The sequence below is a fragment of the Euwallacea similis genome, chromosome 24 (assembly GCF_039881205.1).
Source record: "Euwallacea similis isolate ESF13 chromosome 24, ESF131.1, whole genome shotgun sequence".
In the NCBI taxonomy this organism is placed as follows: Eukaryota; Metazoa; Arthropoda; class Insecta; order Coleoptera; family Curculionidae; genus Euwallacea; species Euwallacea similis.
In genome coordinates, this window is record NC_089632.1 from 2854102 (window position 1) to 2873370 (window position 19269).

The window sequence follows — 19269 nt, forward strand, 5'->3', positions numbered from 1 at the left end:
ACCTCAAAAACTTTAAGTTTTTAACTTCGAAAAAAAAAAGGAAATTCGCCTCTGGATTTTTGTTAAATAAATGTTTATTTCATACGAGTAATTATAGAAAATTTTCAGCGTCGCTATAAATTTCCAATAGCGGTGCCAGATTCAATGAATCTACTGTTTCTGATCTTTTAATTTTTGAGCAATTTTTCTTCAAACTTTTCTCATTTTCGTATAAAAATAGGTACACCTCTAGATGTTTAATCAACAAATGATTTAGGAAGAATTTCGAAATTATTTTAACATCGCCCAGCCTCTGCAGTGGTGGTGCCAAATTCGAGTATTCTGAGATAACACACCGAAAGTTAAACTTTAAAAATTTCGATCTAAAATGCAAGTACACCTATGGAGTTTCACTGAATAAATACTTATACTAAAATACATACAATTCTGATCCCTATTAATGTGAATAAATTATTGATCACAAAGAAGTTCCCCAACGTATGGAAAATTTCCTTAAGCATATAATTTTCTTGCTATATTATAACCATTATCTAGGTATCTATTAGGCATTGCTATCTGTCTTCCTATGATTAAATACCATATACAGCGTAACAATTAAAAGTATATGTTCAAAAAATTATTTTATACTTTGAATCCCTTTAATGAACCAAACTCAGTATGGAAAACCGATATAGCGACCGTGTTCATCATGAAGATGGTTTTGGTAACCGAATATCTTTATTATTTCTCAAGTTATAGGTATACTTGCAGAGGGATATGCCCGATGAAAGTTAATACGGCGTTATTTTTAGGAAGTGCGCGCTATAGGGTGGGAAGGCATGTCGGTAGGTCCGCATTTTCAAGGAAAAAGATCAAAGACTTATCAGCTTTGAAAACATATCCAAAGCTTATTTCTTTATATTAATTTTTGGTAGTTTATGATAATGAAGCCGCGAACTATGTACTTACAGAGAACGTTTATATGTAGCTCTGAAATATTCAGCACCATATATCGTCTCTTGAAATATATTGTCGTCAAATAATTATTATTGATTAAATTTTCAAAGGTTTCTTGAGAACGTTGCTATCGTTGCTTTGAGGGGCTTCGGCAATGGTTTTTAATTAATGTACGCCAGTGACGGACGTGGGGGTGTTCAGCGACGTCAAAGGACGCACACATAGGGCCGAATTCCTGCTTTGTTATTCCACCTCTGTAACTCTATAAAAAAAAATTCAATGTAAGAATAGTATATTACAGTACGAATCGGTAATACGCATTTTGTGCAAGATAGATGGTTTGGAAGGGTATTACCGGTGTCCTTGGTGATGTTTTGACTTCCTACAAGAGATCTCCAATCCAAATGGGTTTATCTTGGAGTAGGGTTGCGAATTATCAGGCAATAATTCTCTGTCACTACTTTCCGACTTTTCCATAGTTAAATGAAATAGGAATGCTCTCTTTCATAAAATTTTCCAATTTTGCAATTAAAATGGCGGCATTGAAAGGAGTGTTCATGTTCGACTTCTGTTTTGTTGCCATTGACACCAGCTGCCAAAATGGTTCTCGGCCACCTTGATAATTATCAAATCCGTATAGTACTTGTCACTTCCCTGGCGTTGCCTAGCAACCCGTGAAAATAAACCTAACAACGCGGAACTTTTTGAATTTTAAGAATCCAAATTCCGTTAGTCGTCAAATATTTATGCTTATTTTATCCTTATACTGTCAGATTATCTCTGGAATTGATGGTGCTTCAAGTTTTCCAAGGGACTCTCTCGAAAACCATTTAACTATTTGAAATTTAAAAATATTAATTCGCTACAGAGAAGAGGCATTTTGATATCTTAATTAAAATTTTACGTGGTTCTCTCACCTTCTTTTTGCCAATTTTGTTGGCAAAAGTTGATATGGTGGAGTCATTTACATATATATTACTTACAATGTACAATTATTTTCTACAATGACAATAAAAACGTGTATGATTAAAATAGTTTCATCTTCTATCTCTTAAAATATTTTCATAATGTCTTCTTCTTACCTCTAAACATGTTGCAACTCCTTTTTTAAATGAATTAAAAATTGAATTTATTAATTTTGATATTATTATTTGGTGAAATGATTGATGATTGATTAATTAATTATTTGATTAAGTGTCAAATTAGCTATTACTTAATTTTTTTAATTATTATAAAAATTAATCGATTAAATCTGCTATTTATTGGTAGGAATACATTGATAAATTTACAGTATCGATTTTGTCCAAAAAAAATGGCATTCCACTCCCCAATTGATTATTACAGGTAGATAAAGAAATGAAATTGAACATAACAGCACACAATGAGAAAATCAGAAAGAAATTAAGTGTAGTCACAAAATAAGCATATCATTGAAAATATTAAGGGAAAAACGAAATTTAGTTTTAAATAAATTTTAAAAAACGTACCCACTTGTGGAAAGAGTGACTGTAAAATCACTTTTTGCGGGTGTGTAAATACGCCTGTTTCATGAATGTCCTTTCTCTAACTAAATCTGAACGTTAAAATTTAATATTGTGTCTGACTTTGATTCATATTTCAAAGCTATTAAAGGTAGTCATAAAAAAAAGGTCAGGAGAAATCGCACAGAAATTAATATGAAGGAAGTAAAATTACAAAAAAAGAGTAATTGGAAAATAATAATTTTTCAAATTCCTTTGAATCTATGTTGTAGCATATTAATCTCTCAAAATTTCATTTCAAACAATGAAACGGTTCTTTTGGTTGTCACAAAGTGTCGTACTTTAAAAAATTCACCGTGTATAGAACAATGATTGATGAAGGGTACATTAGGGTTAAAATTGATGAGACAAAGGATGTTCGCACCAACGAACTTTAATGCATACAGGAATGTTCAATATCAAGTAGTTACTATACAGCCAGGTGGTCAGCGGATAATATGTATATGAATGCGAAATTTGATACCTAACCCGACTAAACATCTAAAGCATTTTTTGGGATCCAATTCGAACATTTTCGTTAGGAGAAATTATGTTTGCTCTATAAACACGCTCAACATAGATCCTTCACACTTTGAGGATTTCGACTAATAAGTCGAGGGCTGCATTGTTTGTTCATGTGGGCTATTGGCAACACAAACCCTCCTAGTCAGTTTATCCACCTGTATTTACCCTCTGGCTAATGCTAATCACAGGCTCACTCGACCAATTAATGCCCGTATTGTGTCACTGTTACAACTCTCCTTAGTGAGGAAGGGAAATAAATGGCAATAAAAGAATGGTTCAATAGTATATTAGACATCAAACAAACTCCTTCAACTGCACCACTTAATGTTCATTCAAGTTATGAAAATTGAAATATCATTGCCCATGTTTTCGGAAAATTCGTCGAACAGTTGAATGGTTATGTTTTAATTATTAAGAATACAAGAAAAGTGTGTGTGTGTGTGTGTATGTGTGTGTGTATATAAATAACGGATTGTTTCCGGGTGGTTGCGGTAGCCAAAATAGGTTTGCTAATGAAACCTCTTCCGAAACCACCAAATTACTACTTCTAACAATTATTAGGTACATGGGATGCCTTTTCACCCACAGAGCCAATACATAAATATCCAGGAATTATACAGTTACCATACTTTGAACAGTGAAGATATTGTTAAATGGGAAAAATATAATTCTTTACTCAACTACGAAGTTTCCAAATTCTCTAAATACTCTTATTAAGCATAGATAAGATACTATTACCGCTCGGTTTTGAGGGGCTGACTTCAATGTTTCTTCAGTTAAAATCCAATAGATTGCCCTCGAAAAATTAAAGCTTAGATACTAAAAAAATAATGGAAAGCTATCTTAAAAAAATACATAAAGCAAACATATACGTTCCTTCTAAATATTAATAATTACGTTTTTGTAAAATATATTGAAACTCCAGTCACTTTCTTCAACCGCTTTAAAAACGAAAGTAAGAGCTTTTGCCATGTTGCTTTTGTATTAAACATAATAATTAAATTACGGAAAATTTCTTCTAAATGACTAAAAGATTATACGTTGAAAATGTGTAATACATCGAAAAGAACTGCACGACAATCGCAGAAAGTTAAAAAGAGTGAGAGAAGACATTATAGACAATTAATACTGGAAAACTGAAGAAGTAATAACAATAATATCTAATGAAACAGAAGCTGAAAAATTATAACGCAACAATTGGACATTTTAGGTGTCTCAAATTTTCATTTTCATATCATGATTTTCCCCACAAGGATACACCACAAAGAAAATATGGTACTACAACTCGATTTAACCAAATCATTTCGGCCTTTTTTTGATTACAAAAATAACAATGCGAATGCATTGAATAATGTATACAACACTGTACGCAGGGTGTCTCTCATAAAAACGAACAGCATAGGGCAGTATCCTTTGCCTTGTCAAGATTTTCGTCATACTCATTCTCACGTGGGATCCCTTTGCATAGGACCAGCGGTGTGAAAATGAAATTCTTTTCCGTCGCGAAACATATCTCCATAATCCTACATGAAACCAAACGTAATTTATTACCTTCTGGTTCCTCTCTTACGATGTCGTGCAATTCCTCATAATAAACGTTCAAGTTATGTAAGCGAAGGCATACATTATAAGTAACAAATATCGACGATACGAAGCAAAAAGTTTAGGTATATAATTACCATTAGAAGCTTTTTACGAACAATTACTAGAACCTTGTCTATTCCAAGACGAAGCTAAACTACACAAATTGTGAGCTAAATCGGGGGCAGACCGCCGTGTATGATCTGTTGAAGAACAGCTACATAAAATGTTTTTAGTGGTTACTTATATTTCTTTTTTGATAAGTAATACTTTATTATAAGTAATTATTTTTTGGGGAAGGGGAAGTTAAAGAATCGCTGAGGATTCGTTAATTATATTACGAGGGTATTTTTAAATCATTAAGCTTTAATGACGGCTCCGCCGCGGCAATTTTGCCGGCGAAGCTGAAGAGGTTATATTGTCTCCTACATGAGCTGCAAAGTGCTTTCGAAATACTGATTTTTTAATTGGTTTTAATTACATCTCTGGGTGGGTGTATTTCGCATCGAAAACAACACTATGGTCAGTGGCGACATTCATTTAAAAATCTCCACAAGATTGTATTCTTTGGGCGTTAAAGTCAAATATACATATTTCGTTTTGCAGGCAACGTACGTAAATTACGTTGGGGCGCAAAATCCATCGATTCACTCGAAAATGCACTGTTCGACTTTCAATAACTGAAACAATTCGTAAATAGAAAAGTGTGGATTTTGCGTCGCATTATCATCATAATTATTAATGCAGAAATCAGGGTTTTGCAAACCCTTCGGGGGGTTTAGTTTACATGTGTTTATGACCAAATTTAACGATTTTCGTGAACCATCCTTATGCCTTTCTAACCAAACCCCAGCCCTGAAGAACCGGGGTCGCCAAATCAACAGATCTAATATATAAATACGATAAATATGATCACAGTTGCGCGCGCGCGTCGTTACGCCGTCTCAGTCAATATAATTATAACAGTTGTAACAAACATATAAAAATATACAATATGCTCTCAAAACAATCAGTCGCTTGACCAATCTGAACACAGCGTTTCAGCAGCGTCGACACGTGTAAAAATCCGACCCTGTATTTAATCTACGTAAGGATAAACGTCTCTGGATCAGTGCGGTTTACGATGGTTCGGTTACGATAGTAAACCATGTAATCGTTTCTACAGGGTTAAATATATGGGATTGGAATTTTTGGTTTTTCCCTTGAATAGTGTGAAGTTCTCATTTAAAGTATTATATTGACAGCTATGTACTTTGACATAATTAGTATTCATTTGATGTTCTAAAAGTTTCAGTGTTCTCACAATGACTAATTCACATAACGTAATTTTAAAAATTTTACATCTTTAAGTTATTCTAAGACAAACACATTTATTCGAATTAACTTGTATAATTAATTATTGAAAATCTGCTGTGAGGATCTAGCGCATGTTACTTTAGACACCCTGTACACAGGATGTCCTCGAATGGGGTTCCCAACAGGAGAAAGTTTCTTATTTATCATTTTACGAGAAAAATGCATTGTTCATGAAAATTTTTACGTGTTCTAAATGGTTGAACCAATTCTCACTGTTTAAATTCTCCTTTTCGTTACAGAGAAATATCAAAAAATGAGTTCATTTAGTTGACAATATTTTCTAAGTCCCAAAAATTAATTCTCCTTTCCATGGCAAGAAGAGTTATTAAGGAATTTAATCGAAAGTTTCTGTATAAACACGTCTCAAAATGTGGTGCACAAAGTTGAGCAAGAAATCCGTAACTACTGGCTCCACGTTAGATGTGAAGAAAAGTAAGATGGCTTAAGAGGAAGATGACACTGCAACTCTTATTGTAATGGATTAGGTTCAAAATAATCCAAAATTTTCTTTACGGCGAAAATCGCTACAATTAGGAATAAGTAAAACGCATATTCGAAAAACACTGAAACAATTGAAAATTAATTCCTTCAGCCTAATTTTTAATCACGTTTTAGAGCCAGAAGATCAAGCAAAACGTTTGGATTTTCACTTGTGAATAGACGTTTAAATCATGGATAACAAATATTTGAATTGAGACATTGCATAGTATTTTCCGATGAAGTAATGTTCTCCACCAATGGCACTATTTCATCTCATATATAATATATAAGGTACTGGAGCCATCATAACCCCTATTTCCGAATTTTTCGCAATAGGTAATATTCTGCTCAATTGAATGTATGGTATACAATTTCTTATCTTGATATAATTGGGCCACATTTTTTTGAAAATTTATTTAATCAACACACGTATTTAAATATGTTAAACTATTTTCTAAATGAAAGGTTAGACGATTTACCAATTATCAGGAAAGGTGTTACTTTTAACAAAATGATTGTCCTACCCATTATGCGCGAAGAGTTGTAAAATGGTTGAATTAGCAATTTGGAGAGAATTGGATCGGTCGCAATGATCCTGTTTTATGGCCATAAAGGTGCCCTGATTTGACTATGCCAGATTTTTACCTTTGGGGCTATTTAAAACAAATAGCTTGTGCGAAGGGTCTTCCCTCCAATGCAGAACATTTGAAATAGATGATCAGAGATACTGTGGCGTCTTTACCGCTCGAAGAGATCCTAACAAAGTACAATTAACTGCATTGAAAGCTCGAACTGCGTGTTTAAAAAGATGGTGAATGAAACGAGTGAAATTTTTATTTGTAGTTTCTTCTCTTTTGTTGAATTATTTTAATAAAACCTTAATAAACAAAAGTCTTAATTAGAATTAACATGAAAACGGGAATTGATTTTTAGGACTTAGAAAAATGTTTAATTAAATGAACCCATTTTTCAATATTTCTCTGTAACAAAAAAAAATTAAAATAATGAGAACTGATTTAACTGTTTCAGAACAAGCAAAAACTTTCGTGAAAAATACATTTTTCTCATAAAATGAAAAATAAGAAACTTTTTTCTCTTGACAACCCCATGCGGGGATATATTATATATTAAATGTGCAGGCAATGAAATCGAATTGATAGGGGATACAGCTGACCAATCAAATACGTCACAGACATTTCCACTTCATTCAAACTTTTCAGCTTAAAATTTACTCTGAAATGGTGGAGTGAAGACACCAAAAACCCAAACCAAATATCAACCCTAAAAAAACCTTCATTACCGGAGTTACAATCGTTTACCAACCGAATGTTACCAATCTCCAACCACTCCACTATTAAATCACTAATTACACGTCCATGCGCGTTTAATCGACTGGACACTTGTCGCGATTATTATACGAAATAAAAGATTAAAACATACAACTTATCACTCGCCGATGAGGCATGTAAACAACGCTCTAATACTAGGATTTTCTTTACAGAAACAAAGGAATAACCGTGTTCTTGTTTATGGGGGTCCGCGAACAGGAACAATTCGCACCTGCCCGTTTATGGAAGAGAAGATTTAAACTTGGATGGGATTGGGGGCGCCTCTTTGTCCCTTATGGTCCGTTTGCTTTATGCAGTCTTCTGGTTTCTCAATGGGACTTGAGGAAGAACCGTTCATATCGTCAATTACTTCACTGACTGGCACGTCTCTGAAAAAGCAGTTATTAATACTTGTTGGCAATGGTCAATATAGATAACTTTACCTAGAACACAATTTCCATAAATATCGTAAAAATGAAAAATGCTTTGCGCTTATTTATCATTTCAATGGAAATGATCTTATCGGTAAAATTACCAGGAGTTTGCAATATTGGCCTTTAGTTTCTGATATTTTAGTTAATTAAAGCACAACAGGGAAACATACATATAAGCGACTACATACCCCGCATCAGTTTTTACAGTTAATGAAGGAAGTCCTTTTGCTTGCTTTTCCTTGTTAGATTTGTTAGTGTTGCGTTTTTTGTTCCCCTGTAAGAGACCATTGCTTTCATCACCTACATTAGATATTTGTTAGTAAGCAGTAAATTTTCATAGCATGTCAGATTGACCTGGACTGTTCCAAATTCGTAAACAGAGCATGCTGACTATCAATGACATAAACGATATCTAACAGGGACTGACTCGAACACCTGACCTGAAGTCAAAGATATCTAAATGCTTATAGAATCGTCTAAATTTCTTGATTTTCCTACGAAATTTCACTCGAAAACGACGTGGATAATTGAAAAAATAAAATCCTGAAAGCTGTATTATCGAAAGCGTTTGGTAACTTAAACCGCCCTGGAATAGTTCTTAATAACCTAGATGCAATTAGTTTTCTATTCATGCAAAGCGACATGTTAAAATCCAACCATTCAAAATAAACCACAAAATGAAGCTTATAAAATACCTGATTTTTCCTATTTGCAACAGGATAACTGGGCATCCCCCCTTTTTGCGGTCGACCCCTATTATAACCACCCCCATTGTATCCTCTTCCCCTGCCTCTGTATACCATTCCAGCAGGCATAATTTGCTGCAATGATTAAATGAAAACAATACTCAACAATGCAGCCACAAAAACGTTAAATACGAACCGGAGTGTTTCTCACATTGTTCTGAAACCCGTAATTAGCCCCCCAAGAACCAACCACCACTCCAGCGACTTGGAGTTGGCCCCCACGAGATGGAATCGGCCTACCTCTGAGCCCTGGACCATTTCTGTTGGAGGGTAAAGGCGGGGTTGGTAAGTATGCGGCTGGAATGCCTGTTCGAAGAAATGGTCCTGTCATAATAAAGACAAAATGGTCTCAATAAGGACGAATTAGTTCAAAAAATCGAGTGATAATATATGAATTTAGGGCGAAAGAAACAGCTTTAGGACTCCCGTTGGAACTTGAATATTTATTTATCCTTAGGAAACCAAAAATATATCTATAGTGAGACGAATAATAGAGAAGATTGGGCGTCAAAATTGTCAACATTAAGAACTGTTGCAAAAACTATCTTAGCGCATGTTTTTGAACTTCTAACTGTTAATAAAGTAATTTACACGTTTTTAATTACAATACAGCTCATGGTCTTCCATACAAGGATTAATCTTGAATTAATACACAAATCAAACTGTTAGCAATTTCCTGAAAAGAGAAGTTTTTTATCTGACTGACCAAAACTCACTGTCCGTCTTGTATGGAATTATTAATGTATAGAATTCTTATGAATAGAATTCAATCTATTCCTTGTTATTGGGCACGTTGATCAAATCAACAGAGGGAAACAGAAATATAATATAGGTTGAAATTTCAGCACTAATCTCATTCGCTTTAAAATCAATACACTACTATTTGCTTAAATGAAAAAGAACGCCAAATTTAACACAACTTAAAAAAAATTCTTAACTTACCCGGTTGAAACTGTGGCGGTTGCACCTTGGCGAACTTAACATCCAATCCCTCCAAAACAGCCTTGCGCATACGTTCCACTTTGACTACTCGCTCGATATAGTTATCACACACTTCCAGGATATTTTTGGCGTGTCCTGACCTGGCTAAGGTGTAGTGGAACAATTTGCCGTCGAAATACAACCACGGACAGCACATAAGCCATGGCAACGGCGCTCCACAGGCGTCATTGGCCAATATGGCCATGTCGACGCCTTTCATAAAGAGGGCGGCCAATTGAACGCCTCGACTCGACACCACGTTTAGCTAGCATTGTTTTAATTCGCTAACTGTTTGCTTTCTAATTGACGGAAATATTGATACTAACCGTCAACTCTTGCAAATGCTGTACGTTCATGAGATTGGGATTGAACGCCTGGCATAGGAAGGCGTCCAATTCATTTCGACGCATTATGGGCTTCTCCTGGGACATTATGTATCTGGGAAAAAAATATATGATGCTAAATTCCATCTTACTTTCAGTAATTGTAACTAGTTGTCCCAAGTTTTTGCCACAAATAAATCCACCGCCAAAATAATTATAAATTCTGGCAATAGTTAATTTTTACTTAGACCCTGGTCCATGTCAGATTAAAAAAAAAAACATATGATTATACAAAGAGTACTATCTTACCTTAGCACACAAGCCATAATCAACAAATGCTGAGGCACGTACGCCGTGTTCAAAATGAGCGGTGTATCTGAATTGAGGCAAGACAAAAACGCTCGCATGCGTCTTCTTTGATCATCCACTGCAGGTCCAAACCATAGTCGCTGAAGCGTGGGTACCGCCCAAGGTAAAGGCTCCGCTTTCACCGACTCGGGACGCTGATAAGGATTCGATCTGCTGTACACCCACTCTTTAATTAAAATATCCGGTTGAGGGGCGTCCTCCGGCAAATCACCGATCTCTGAAAGAAAGTTTATTTCAGGCTGAAAGCAAGTTTATTTCGTTCTCACCCTTTTTCTTGGAATGTACATATCGAAGGTGATGCAGATTAAAAAGCACCGCATATACTCTTTGTCTCAGAGGCAAATAAATATCGTGAATAGGAGGCAATTCCCTGTTGCCCTCGTCTTCCATTAAACAGGGCAGTCGTACTTCTTGAGTGCTTAAAACATGAAGAATTGAGGGCACCATCAGACCCTTCTGATGACGCAATGAAGCTGTGCGCAGCACGTCATTCGAGACCGATGGGGTAACCACATTTTCTAACAAAAATTAATAATTAAAAAACACAAATTACAATATTATCAAACATGAACTTACCATGTTTTAAATTTTGCTTTCCAGAAGTGGATGGAATGGCATATGATGCATTTGATTCTGACTTGGTTTTTACAGATGGAGTTTTGCTTTCTGGGGACTCTGTTGAAGAACTTCCATTCGCAACCCCATTAACTTTTTGAACAGAATCTGAATTTGCTGATTTATCTTCTATAATCATAAAAATTTGAGTTCTTTTCCTCAAATCTTTTGTTTTTTGTTTTACCTGATGTACTTAAAAGCATACCCATTTCCACAAAATCCGAGGACATTACGCTGTTTGCAGTTAGGAGGTTATAGTTCTGTAATGTCTTAATCTGCAACCACAAAACATGTAAAAAATTGTGCTAAAGTACCTTGTAAAGTCACATACCTGTTGCTCTGATGTTTCAGATGCAAATCCAGACTCATCTATTTGGGATTCTTCTTTATGTGATTGTGGTTCCTTCTTTTCTTGTGCTTTACCTTTTGGTTTCACTAAGACACAAAATAACATCAAATTTTTCCCCATATTCCTTAAAAATCATCATACCTGGTGCTCCATACTTTAGGAAGCCACTAGCGGTTCCATTTAGATAGTATTGAACTGATTGCTTAAACCTAGAAGCTCTTTTATCATCTAATGATCCAAAAACGGCGACAACTAGAGACTCCATATTAGCTGCAGGTGGCAGTGTGCGCACAAATTCGGCCAAAGCTTTCACAGCGTTTTCAGAACTATGTTCCTCATTTTTACTGAGATTAATCCGCCGGTGCAAATCCTGCAGCTCATTCTCAGGCAACAAAAAGTTTCCCAACAGAGTTGCCATAATACATATTTGTTCCTGGGTAACATTTAGTGTTTTTGTTAAAACACTCAGCATGTATTCCTTAGTTTCAACTGAAGATTTGTAAGTGAGCTTCAAGTGTTCTGAGGAAAAATAGCGAGGTGGATCGAACGCTGCGTATTCTGCGTCATCCGCCAATAAACCATGGAAACCATACTCGCGACAATAGGCAATAACCTCTTGATGATGATCATCCATAGTACACATCTGTCATTCAAAAATGTTCTGACTCAATACACACTATAACATTCAATCACTTACAACATAGATCCCCAAATGCCTTAAAGCCATTCTAAGACTAGCACGCAAGCTGATGGGTGGAGTCCACCACACTTTTGGAGGAGGAGTTCCTTTGGTGTTGATATGCTTCAAGACCATCCCAACTTTCTGACGAACATTTGCCTGTTCTGCTTTCCATTCCTCCATTCTGCACTGCTCTATAGTTCCATTAAAAACAACTGCAATTTCTATGTTCCCATGCTCAAGGGCACCACATAAGAGTGACAGGTACTGTACCATGCGGTTCCATTGACCTCCACATGCCCAATCTAAAGGAAGACGAATAGTTCTATAAAATATTTCTAACAAATGCCAAATGGAGAAGATACAAATACCTTAAAAACCACTTGGTTTCTAATGTCATATTAAGTATAAATTATTTGATTTAATCTCTAATAGGTTTGCATTGAAAAGGTAAACTATTGGCAAAAAATTAATTTATCTCTTAAAATATGAGAATATTTCTCAATTTACAAAAGTATCCAGTGGTGGTGCTGCTTTACAAGAAAGAAATAATCATTGTTGGTACTTACTTTAAGCCAACTCAACTCTCAATGATTGGATATTGAGTTCAAAATTGTTGAAAATTAAAAAAAAAAACATTGATTTAAAAAGCAAAAATTAATATTCTTGTGAACTTTTCTTCATAAAATAATACATGGAATTGCACTCTGAAATATTACCACTATGTTAAGTAATAATTCATATACATCAAAAAACAAAAAATAGTTTTGAGATGTAAAAAACAGAAAAAAATTCAAATCTCTGTCTATAAATATGTCCTGACATACTTGCAATATGCCTTACAGCCATGTTCAAACTGAGTGTGTAAAAGGGCAATAACATAGAAAATTTTTCTTAAGGACTATTAGCAGATCTTTATCTCCTGATTGCAATGCAGCTTTCTTGACCTTGACTATAATATCAAAATTTGTGAACCATAGAAATCATTTCAAGAGCTTCACAAAAGATTGAACTTTTAGCAGTTTGGCTTACTGACTTAATTTGGACCACTGTAGTTCCATAAATGTTCTATGATATCTGCTATTAAAGTTGCAATGACTGTACTTGAATCTTGTGTAATCAATTTTGGATCCATTAAGTGGAAAGCAAACTCATACATTTTTAGGTACTTTCAATAGTGTTAAATTCATGATGTAAGCCTACTGCCACTATACTGCCCATTTTTTTGAAAAACTACTCAAAACTAGATTTCACAGCAATCTTTTAAAAAATTGAAAAAGCCACACAAACCATGAATAATTGACAAAAGCAATATGTAAAAAATGCTATATACTAAATTTTAGAAAAAACCATTTATGGTACAGTTCAAGCAAAATATTAAAACAAATTGTAGAATGATTTGATTGTTAGTTAAAAACATGTTTAGATTTATTAACACCATCCACTTTGATAATTTTAAATCCACACAAATTAAATAATCATTTTCTTAACTAGTAAATACAATGAATGACATTTTAACTATCCACTTACCTGAATAGTAACCCCCATAAAGTCTGTCAAGACAGTTCTCTGCATCAATTATAAGCCTCAACTTATTACCTCCGATGGGCCTGATTTTCCGGTTTGTATTATGGGGCTGTTGACGTTGTGAGACGTTTCTTGCTATTTTTAACAAATCTACTGATACAGAACTGCCTTCCAGTGAAGGACTTTCCAGGAATGTTTGCAAGTCTTGAATACCCATGATTATAACTTGGTTAGTTCCAGTATTACCTAGATAAATAACACCTAAAAATAACTTGGCCGGATACTTATTGCATTCAATTTTGTGATGTTTAAAAGGGAATTGTTGAAGATTAGACTTATTATTGACCTTCTCTAGTAAAATGGCGGCGGCATTTAGAAACAGAAATTTGCCAGGTAAAATCCAACTAAACTTATGCTGATTAAAACTGAAGAGGTACTTACATAAGATTAAATTTTGGTGCTATCGATTCTTCAGCCCTTAAAGATGTAATTCAGTTCTGTTAATTAACGATTTAGTAGGGAAATGAGTAAATGAGGAGAAATGTTATATGGGAAAATTCATGTTTAGCGACCTGCCGGCTTCAGAAAACAACTCAATGAGGGCTAAAAAAGGACAATCGTACACGCCCTTAGACAATATTAGGAACTAGGAAGGCATTAGAGTCATTTAAGATGTAAATTGGGCATTGTGAACACAGACAAGGATCTAAAATGTTAAAAAATTTCAAAAGAAAATACAAAATCTGAGAAAGAACTGGGTACTCAGCATCGAAATGAATCAAAGATGAATGTCAAACGTCAAATCAAATGTCAAAATGAAATTTTTTACCGGAAGTTTGTATGTGAGCAGAAACGATTTGTTTTAAATTTCGCAAGTCATGGGAGAGCTGTAGATCAAGAAATGTGGCATCGTTGTGAACGGCCATTTTCTTTTATGTTTTCGTTTATAGAGTTTGCGGCTACTGCTCTTAAATGATCTGCGACCAGTCACTGCATAAATGATCTGTGATGGCAGAGAACAAATACCACTGTGATTCCTCAGTACTTGAATCGAGGAATTTTCAGCGTCTACACATTTTATACATATATTCACATTCCAAACATTTTAATTGTTATTTTTCTTTTTTCTGCTCACTTTTCCTAGATTCTGAATGCAGTGACCTAATTGTTACTGAAATGTTAACAAACTTTTGCCCGAACCCTTAATAAAGGGTTAATGTTATTCTTACTTAGTTGTAATTGAAAATAGTGTGTAATCCATCGCTCCAACACCAATGCTTGTGTGTAAAACATTATTTCCAAACGAAATAAAAGAAAAAAGATTGGTGACGTATCAAGAGATTTTTTTCTATTTTTTAGTACACCAAAATTCCCTAAATGCTACTCTGATTCACGATTATATATAGTGATTGTAATTCAAAAATTGCTAGGAGAGAAATTGCCACAGGCCACAGACCTAAAAAAATAGTTTGTCAATATTGTGCATACTGATTAAGTACCCTTTTCTATTTTATTTATTTATTTTTTATTGTCTTCAGCGGATCTGAACCGGATTCACTCCCATGGACTCTACTCACGCCTTATTTACAGTGTCCTGAGTAGCTTCCCATTTTCTCTTTCAAGGCCTCCTGATATTTTTGTACAAGTTTTATTGCAATTGTTAACCCTAGTTTGCAATTTCGATTTGTCAATTGATTATCATTGTAATTTTTATTTACCACAATATCAAGAACTCGTTTAAATTTACGCTTTGTTAAGTTCCTCCTAGAAAAGAAATTTAACTGATATCCCATTTTTTCTTAAATATACAGATTTTCAATTTAGAAAGGAAATTTCTCGCTTTGTGTAAACTTTTAATTGCAATCAACAAAACAATGCATACGTCATCAGCTTTGATGACGAGACGTTCTCGTGTTAGCACTTTGCCAGGTACAACTGGGTGCAATTTAAAGATACTCTACGAGCTTACAATTAAATTTATTATGTGACTTCTGCGACAAGGGAACCTCTAAGAACGAGATCCCGCGCTCTAACGCGACACAAAATGTCGCCAACATTGTGGACGCCGAAAACGACGCCGACGCCGCGACGAGTGTCCGCGCAGCGCCTAAAAAAAAAAGAGAATCGAAAAGTCAGCCATTTTGCTGTATTGAGTTCGCACTGCGGTCCCTCGAATTCGCCAATATTACATCATCTGACATTTAATTGCATGATAGATATGACATTCCACGATTCCGTGATTACGGAGCGGTTTGATTGATTGCCTGATCTCTGATTGATTAGATTAGTGATTTGTGATAGTGCTGTTGCCGGATTACTCGTAGGACAATTGTCCTTTTTTTGATACAGTATTATAGTTATAAAACCAACAATAAGTAAGTAGCTATATTAATTAAAAATTAAACCGTTGAAATTTAAAATTAGTTTAATTGAAACTGAAAAATCTCTTCGCACGTTTCTCAAAACTTTATAGCTTTACTTTTCCATCTGTTTCCATAGAATTTAGTGTGGATCACACTTGGTAACTTGTAAAGTTCTCTGGAAAACATGACCGAACCTCCAGAATATACTTCAATCATTTTCCTAGGTTTCCAACTTGATGGACAAGTCCATATGGATGTCTTTTTAATTTCACATCACTTCATTGCCTATTTTTCCCACAAGCAACAGTTTATTAACTGATAGTTTATAGCTTTCATATCATCCAAGAAGTTCTTATGGAAAACATCTAGAAAGGAGAGAAGGCAACTTATGTAATTCAGTTTCCATAAAAATAAAATCAAGGTTGAAGACAATCAATTTATTTATCTATATATGTGACACATAACTTAAAAAAAAAACAGCAAAGGACTGGCCCATAATATTTTTCTGAGAAATCATGCTACATGTATTACAAGGACAGGTAATTAAAATTAAATAGTGGTTGTAGTACTATTGCTCCTTTATTCATCTCCTTAAGGGCCGAATTGTTGATATGCTGTTAACTTTAACATCAAGCTAAGTTATATAGAAATAATAAATCTAGACTCAGAATTAATCTCCCTCAGTATTCTGCTAAAAAAACCTTGATCTTCTATTAAAAACAATCAAGTTCAATAATCGCTTAGTCGGAATTGTTCAAGCAATTCATGTAGGCTTATCTAGAAAAAAAATTGTTGACTCATGATCCTCTAGCAAATTATTCTTCATTAGCAGTATAAAGCTGTATGAACATCTCATGAAATTCAATTCAATAATTGCAGTGAGTGATTATGTGTAGGATTATTTTTGGATTATTTTTCGCATGTTATATTCAGCACTTATTTAAAGTCACATTGTCACTAAGTAACATTTTTTATCACAAATTACCCTGTTGCGAGAACTCTTTCATTATCAAGTTTTATTAGCCAACCTTTATCAGCCCACTAAGTAGGTAAACAAGTCATATTTTTAGATTACCCCATTGTATTTTGTTAGTTGAACTGCTTTTGGTATTGCGTAGTGATTTGCACTTTTTCTTTTTCAGAAATGTCCCAAGACAACGGATTTTTGCCTTATCCGAAGGGCTTTGCTACTGCTGCAATCCACCATGGACAAGAGCCCGAAAATTGGGACTCTTTGGCCTTAGTTACTCCTATCGTTACCTCCACCACTTATAAGCAATACGGGCCCGCAAATTACAAAGTGAGTTAAGACCAAGAAATAAAATAAGATGATTAAATTTTGTTTTAGAAATATGAATATAGCAGATCGGGAAATCCTACCCGTGAAGTTCTGGAGAAGGTATTGGCGAGATTAGATAATGGTAAATATGGGCTGACTTTTTCTTCTGGGTTGGGAGCAACTACGGCCCTTCTTGGTATTTTGAATGCTGGTGATCACATCATCAGGTAATTGCGCACTACGTCGTTCAATGAGGTTTTCTGCAAGATTTAATAATTTAAAATCCTTTTTTATAGTGGAAGTGATGTTTATGGCGGAACCAATCGTCTCTTCAACAAAGTAGCCATAAAATTCGGAATAAAAATTACTTTACTGGATTTTTCAGATCTCGCTAATTTCGAAAAAACTATTACAAACAACACCAGGGTAAAATGAACGTAAATTGACCTTATATGTACTTCCAAGGACACGTTTTCTCACTTCAATGTAGCTAGTTTGGATTGAAACTCCAACCAATCCCACGATGCAAGTAGTGGACATCAAAGCAATATCGGACATTGCAAAGAAACACAACATAATTCTCGTAGTAGACAACACGTTTCTTACGCCCTATTTGTTACGCCCGCTTTCATTAGGAGCGGACATTGTCAGTTATTCCTTAACGAAGTATATGAATGGCCACAGTGACGTTGTTATGGGTGCTTTAGTCACTTCTAACGACGATTTGTTTGAGAAGCTGAAATTTTTACAAAACTGTAAGTAACTTTTCTGATTTCATGAACAAACATTTAACAGAGACTCATTATTAGCTATGGGTATAGTCCCTAGTCCATTTGATTGCTACCAAGTCAACAGAGGCCTTAAAACTTTGGCCTTAAGAATGGAGCAACACAAAGCGAATGCGTTGGCAGTGGCCAAGTATCTAGAAAGTCATCTTAAAGTGGATAAAGTGCTTCACCCAGGTCTTCCATCTCACCCTCAATTTCAGTTATTCAGACGTCAAACCAGCGGTCATAGTGGCACATTTTCGTTCTATTTGAAGGGTAACTTGGAGGCCTCCAAGAAGTTGCTTACTTCTCTGAAAATATTTGCCTTAGCCGAGAGTTTAGGTGGTTATGAAAGTCTGATAGAGTTGCCGTAAGTGTTATATCTTTTTAGTTACTTGATGAATAATTGTGTGGATTTTAAGGTCTGTTATGACTCACGCCTCTGTGCCCCTAGAGCAAAGAGCAATTCTAGGCATCACTGACAATCTGATTCGGATATCAGTGGGCCTCGAAGATGTCGAGGATCTCATTGCTGACTTAGAGCATGCCTTTAAGTCCATTTAAACGCATTATTATGCTCGTTTTTGTTTTGCTGGTCGAAGGTCTTATTGTTTTAAAAGTTTAAAAGAAACTATTTTAGGAGTATGTAAAATGCTTCCATGCAGATATATTTTTATACGAGTTAGGCCAAAAAATAAGTAGATGTTTTCAAATCTGTTGTTAATTTTATTAAGTATTTTTGTTTGCGGTTAAGACAACGAATTCTTCCACAACTAAGTCAAAACGTGTTCAAATGTGATAGCTTTCGGATATCGGGTAAACTATAGTATGGTCTGTTAACACCTACGTTGCAACAACAAAAATAAAGCAATGTTATTGAAACATGTATTTTGTTTATACACCCATAGATTTATTGAAAAAACGAAGTGTTATGATAAAATGCTACACATCTTTATTCTTCCAAAAATCTTAGGTTGCAGGAATCGCACCGCCAGCAACCTTTGCTATCGGTTTCTACGTTTTTATTACAATCATAATTAAAGAATTAATCATTCACACTGAACCAAATAATTGCATAGCAAAATATTAATTAAAATTATTTAATTAAGAT

General features: G+C 34.8%; 2 protein-coding genes across 6 annotated transcripts; one reads left to right on the top strand and one right to left on the bottom strand.

Annotated features, from left to right (window-relative positions):
- Nucleotides 1-3251: 3251 nt before the first annotated feature.
- Nucleotides 3252-14562, bottom strand: LOC136416773 (constitutive coactivator of PPAR-gamma-like protein 1 homolog). Of its 3 annotated transcripts, none has more exons than XM_066402131.1 (15): nucleotides 14191-14562; nucleotides 13753-14010; nucleotides 12241-12527; nucleotides 11685-12186; nucleotides 11526-11629; nucleotides 11379-11469; nucleotides 11156-11323; nucleotides 10846-11097; nucleotides 10520-10796; nucleotides 10214-10325; nucleotides 9849-10152; nucleotides 9043-9212; nucleotides 8856-8981; nucleotides 8349-8434; nucleotides 3252-8115 (listed from the first exon to the last, which is right to left on the bottom strand). In XM_066402131.1, exons 2-15 carry the CDS (start codon nucleotides 13964-13966, stop codon nucleotides 7983-7985), a joined length of 2826 nt encoding a protein of 941 aa, XP_066258228.1. In that variant the 5' UTR covers nucleotides 13967-14010; nucleotides 14191-14562; the 3' UTR covers nucleotides 3252-7982. The 3 variants fall into 3 exon arrangements, with proteins under 3 accessions (XP_066258228.1, XP_066258229.1, XP_066258227.1); XM_066402132.1 differs by having other exon boundaries at nucleotides 9058-9230; nucleotides 14191-14561; XM_066402130.1 differs by having other exon boundaries at nucleotides 9043-9230; nucleotides 14191-14560.
- Nucleotides 14563-15936: 1374 nt separating this feature from the next.
- On the top strand, nucleotides 15937-19034 carry Cth (Cystathionine gamma-lyase). Of its 3 annotated transcripts, none has more exons than XM_066402028.1 (7): nucleotides 15937-16124; nucleotides 17255-17412; nucleotides 17461-17618; nucleotides 17688-17817; nucleotides 17882-18146; nucleotides 18201-18528; nucleotides 18581-19034. In XM_066402028.1, exons 2-7 carry the CDS (start codon nucleotides 17257-17259, stop codon nucleotides 18720-18722), a joined length of 1179 nt encoding a protein of 392 aa, XP_066258125.1. In that variant the 5' UTR covers nucleotides 15937-16124; nucleotides 17255-17256; the 3' UTR covers nucleotides 18723-19034. The 3 variants fall into 3 exon arrangements, with proteins under 3 accessions (XP_066258125.1, XP_066258127.1, XP_066258126.1); XM_066402030.1 differs by lacking the exon at nucleotides 15937-16124 and adding an exon at nucleotides 16859-16990; XM_066402029.1 differs by lacking the exon at nucleotides 15937-16124 and adding an exon at nucleotides 17048-17157.
- The last annotated feature ends 235 nt before the right edge of the window (nucleotides 19035-19269 follow it).

Excerpts from the sequence above, each read along its gene's own strand:
- LOC136416773 (XM_066402130.1), bottom strand. The coding sequence starts at position 13,966 with ATGGGTATTCAAGACTTGCAAACATTCCTGGAAAGTCCTTCACTGGAA. Across the intron at positions 11,324-11,378 it reads TATGCTTTTAAGTACATCAG|AAGATAAATCAGCAAATTCA; the intron begins GTAAAACAAAAA and ends TTATGATTATAG. Across the intron at positions 8,982-9,042 it reads ACAATGTGAGAAACACTCCG|CAAATTATGCCTGCTGGAAT; the intron begins GTTCGTATTTAA and ends TAATCATTGCAG.
- Cth (XM_066402028.1), top strand. The coding sequence starts at position 17,257 with ATGTCCCAAGACAACGGATTTTTGCCTTATCCGAAGGGCTTTGCTACT. Across the intron at positions 17,619-17,687 it reads GCTGGTGATCACATCATCAG|TGGAAGTGATGTTTATGGCG; the intron begins GTAATTGCGCAC and ends CCTTTTTTATAG. Across the intron at positions 18,529-18,580 it reads GAAAGTCTGATAGAGTTGCC|GTCTGTTATGACTCACGCCT; the intron begins GTAAGTGTTATA and ends GTGGATTTTAAG.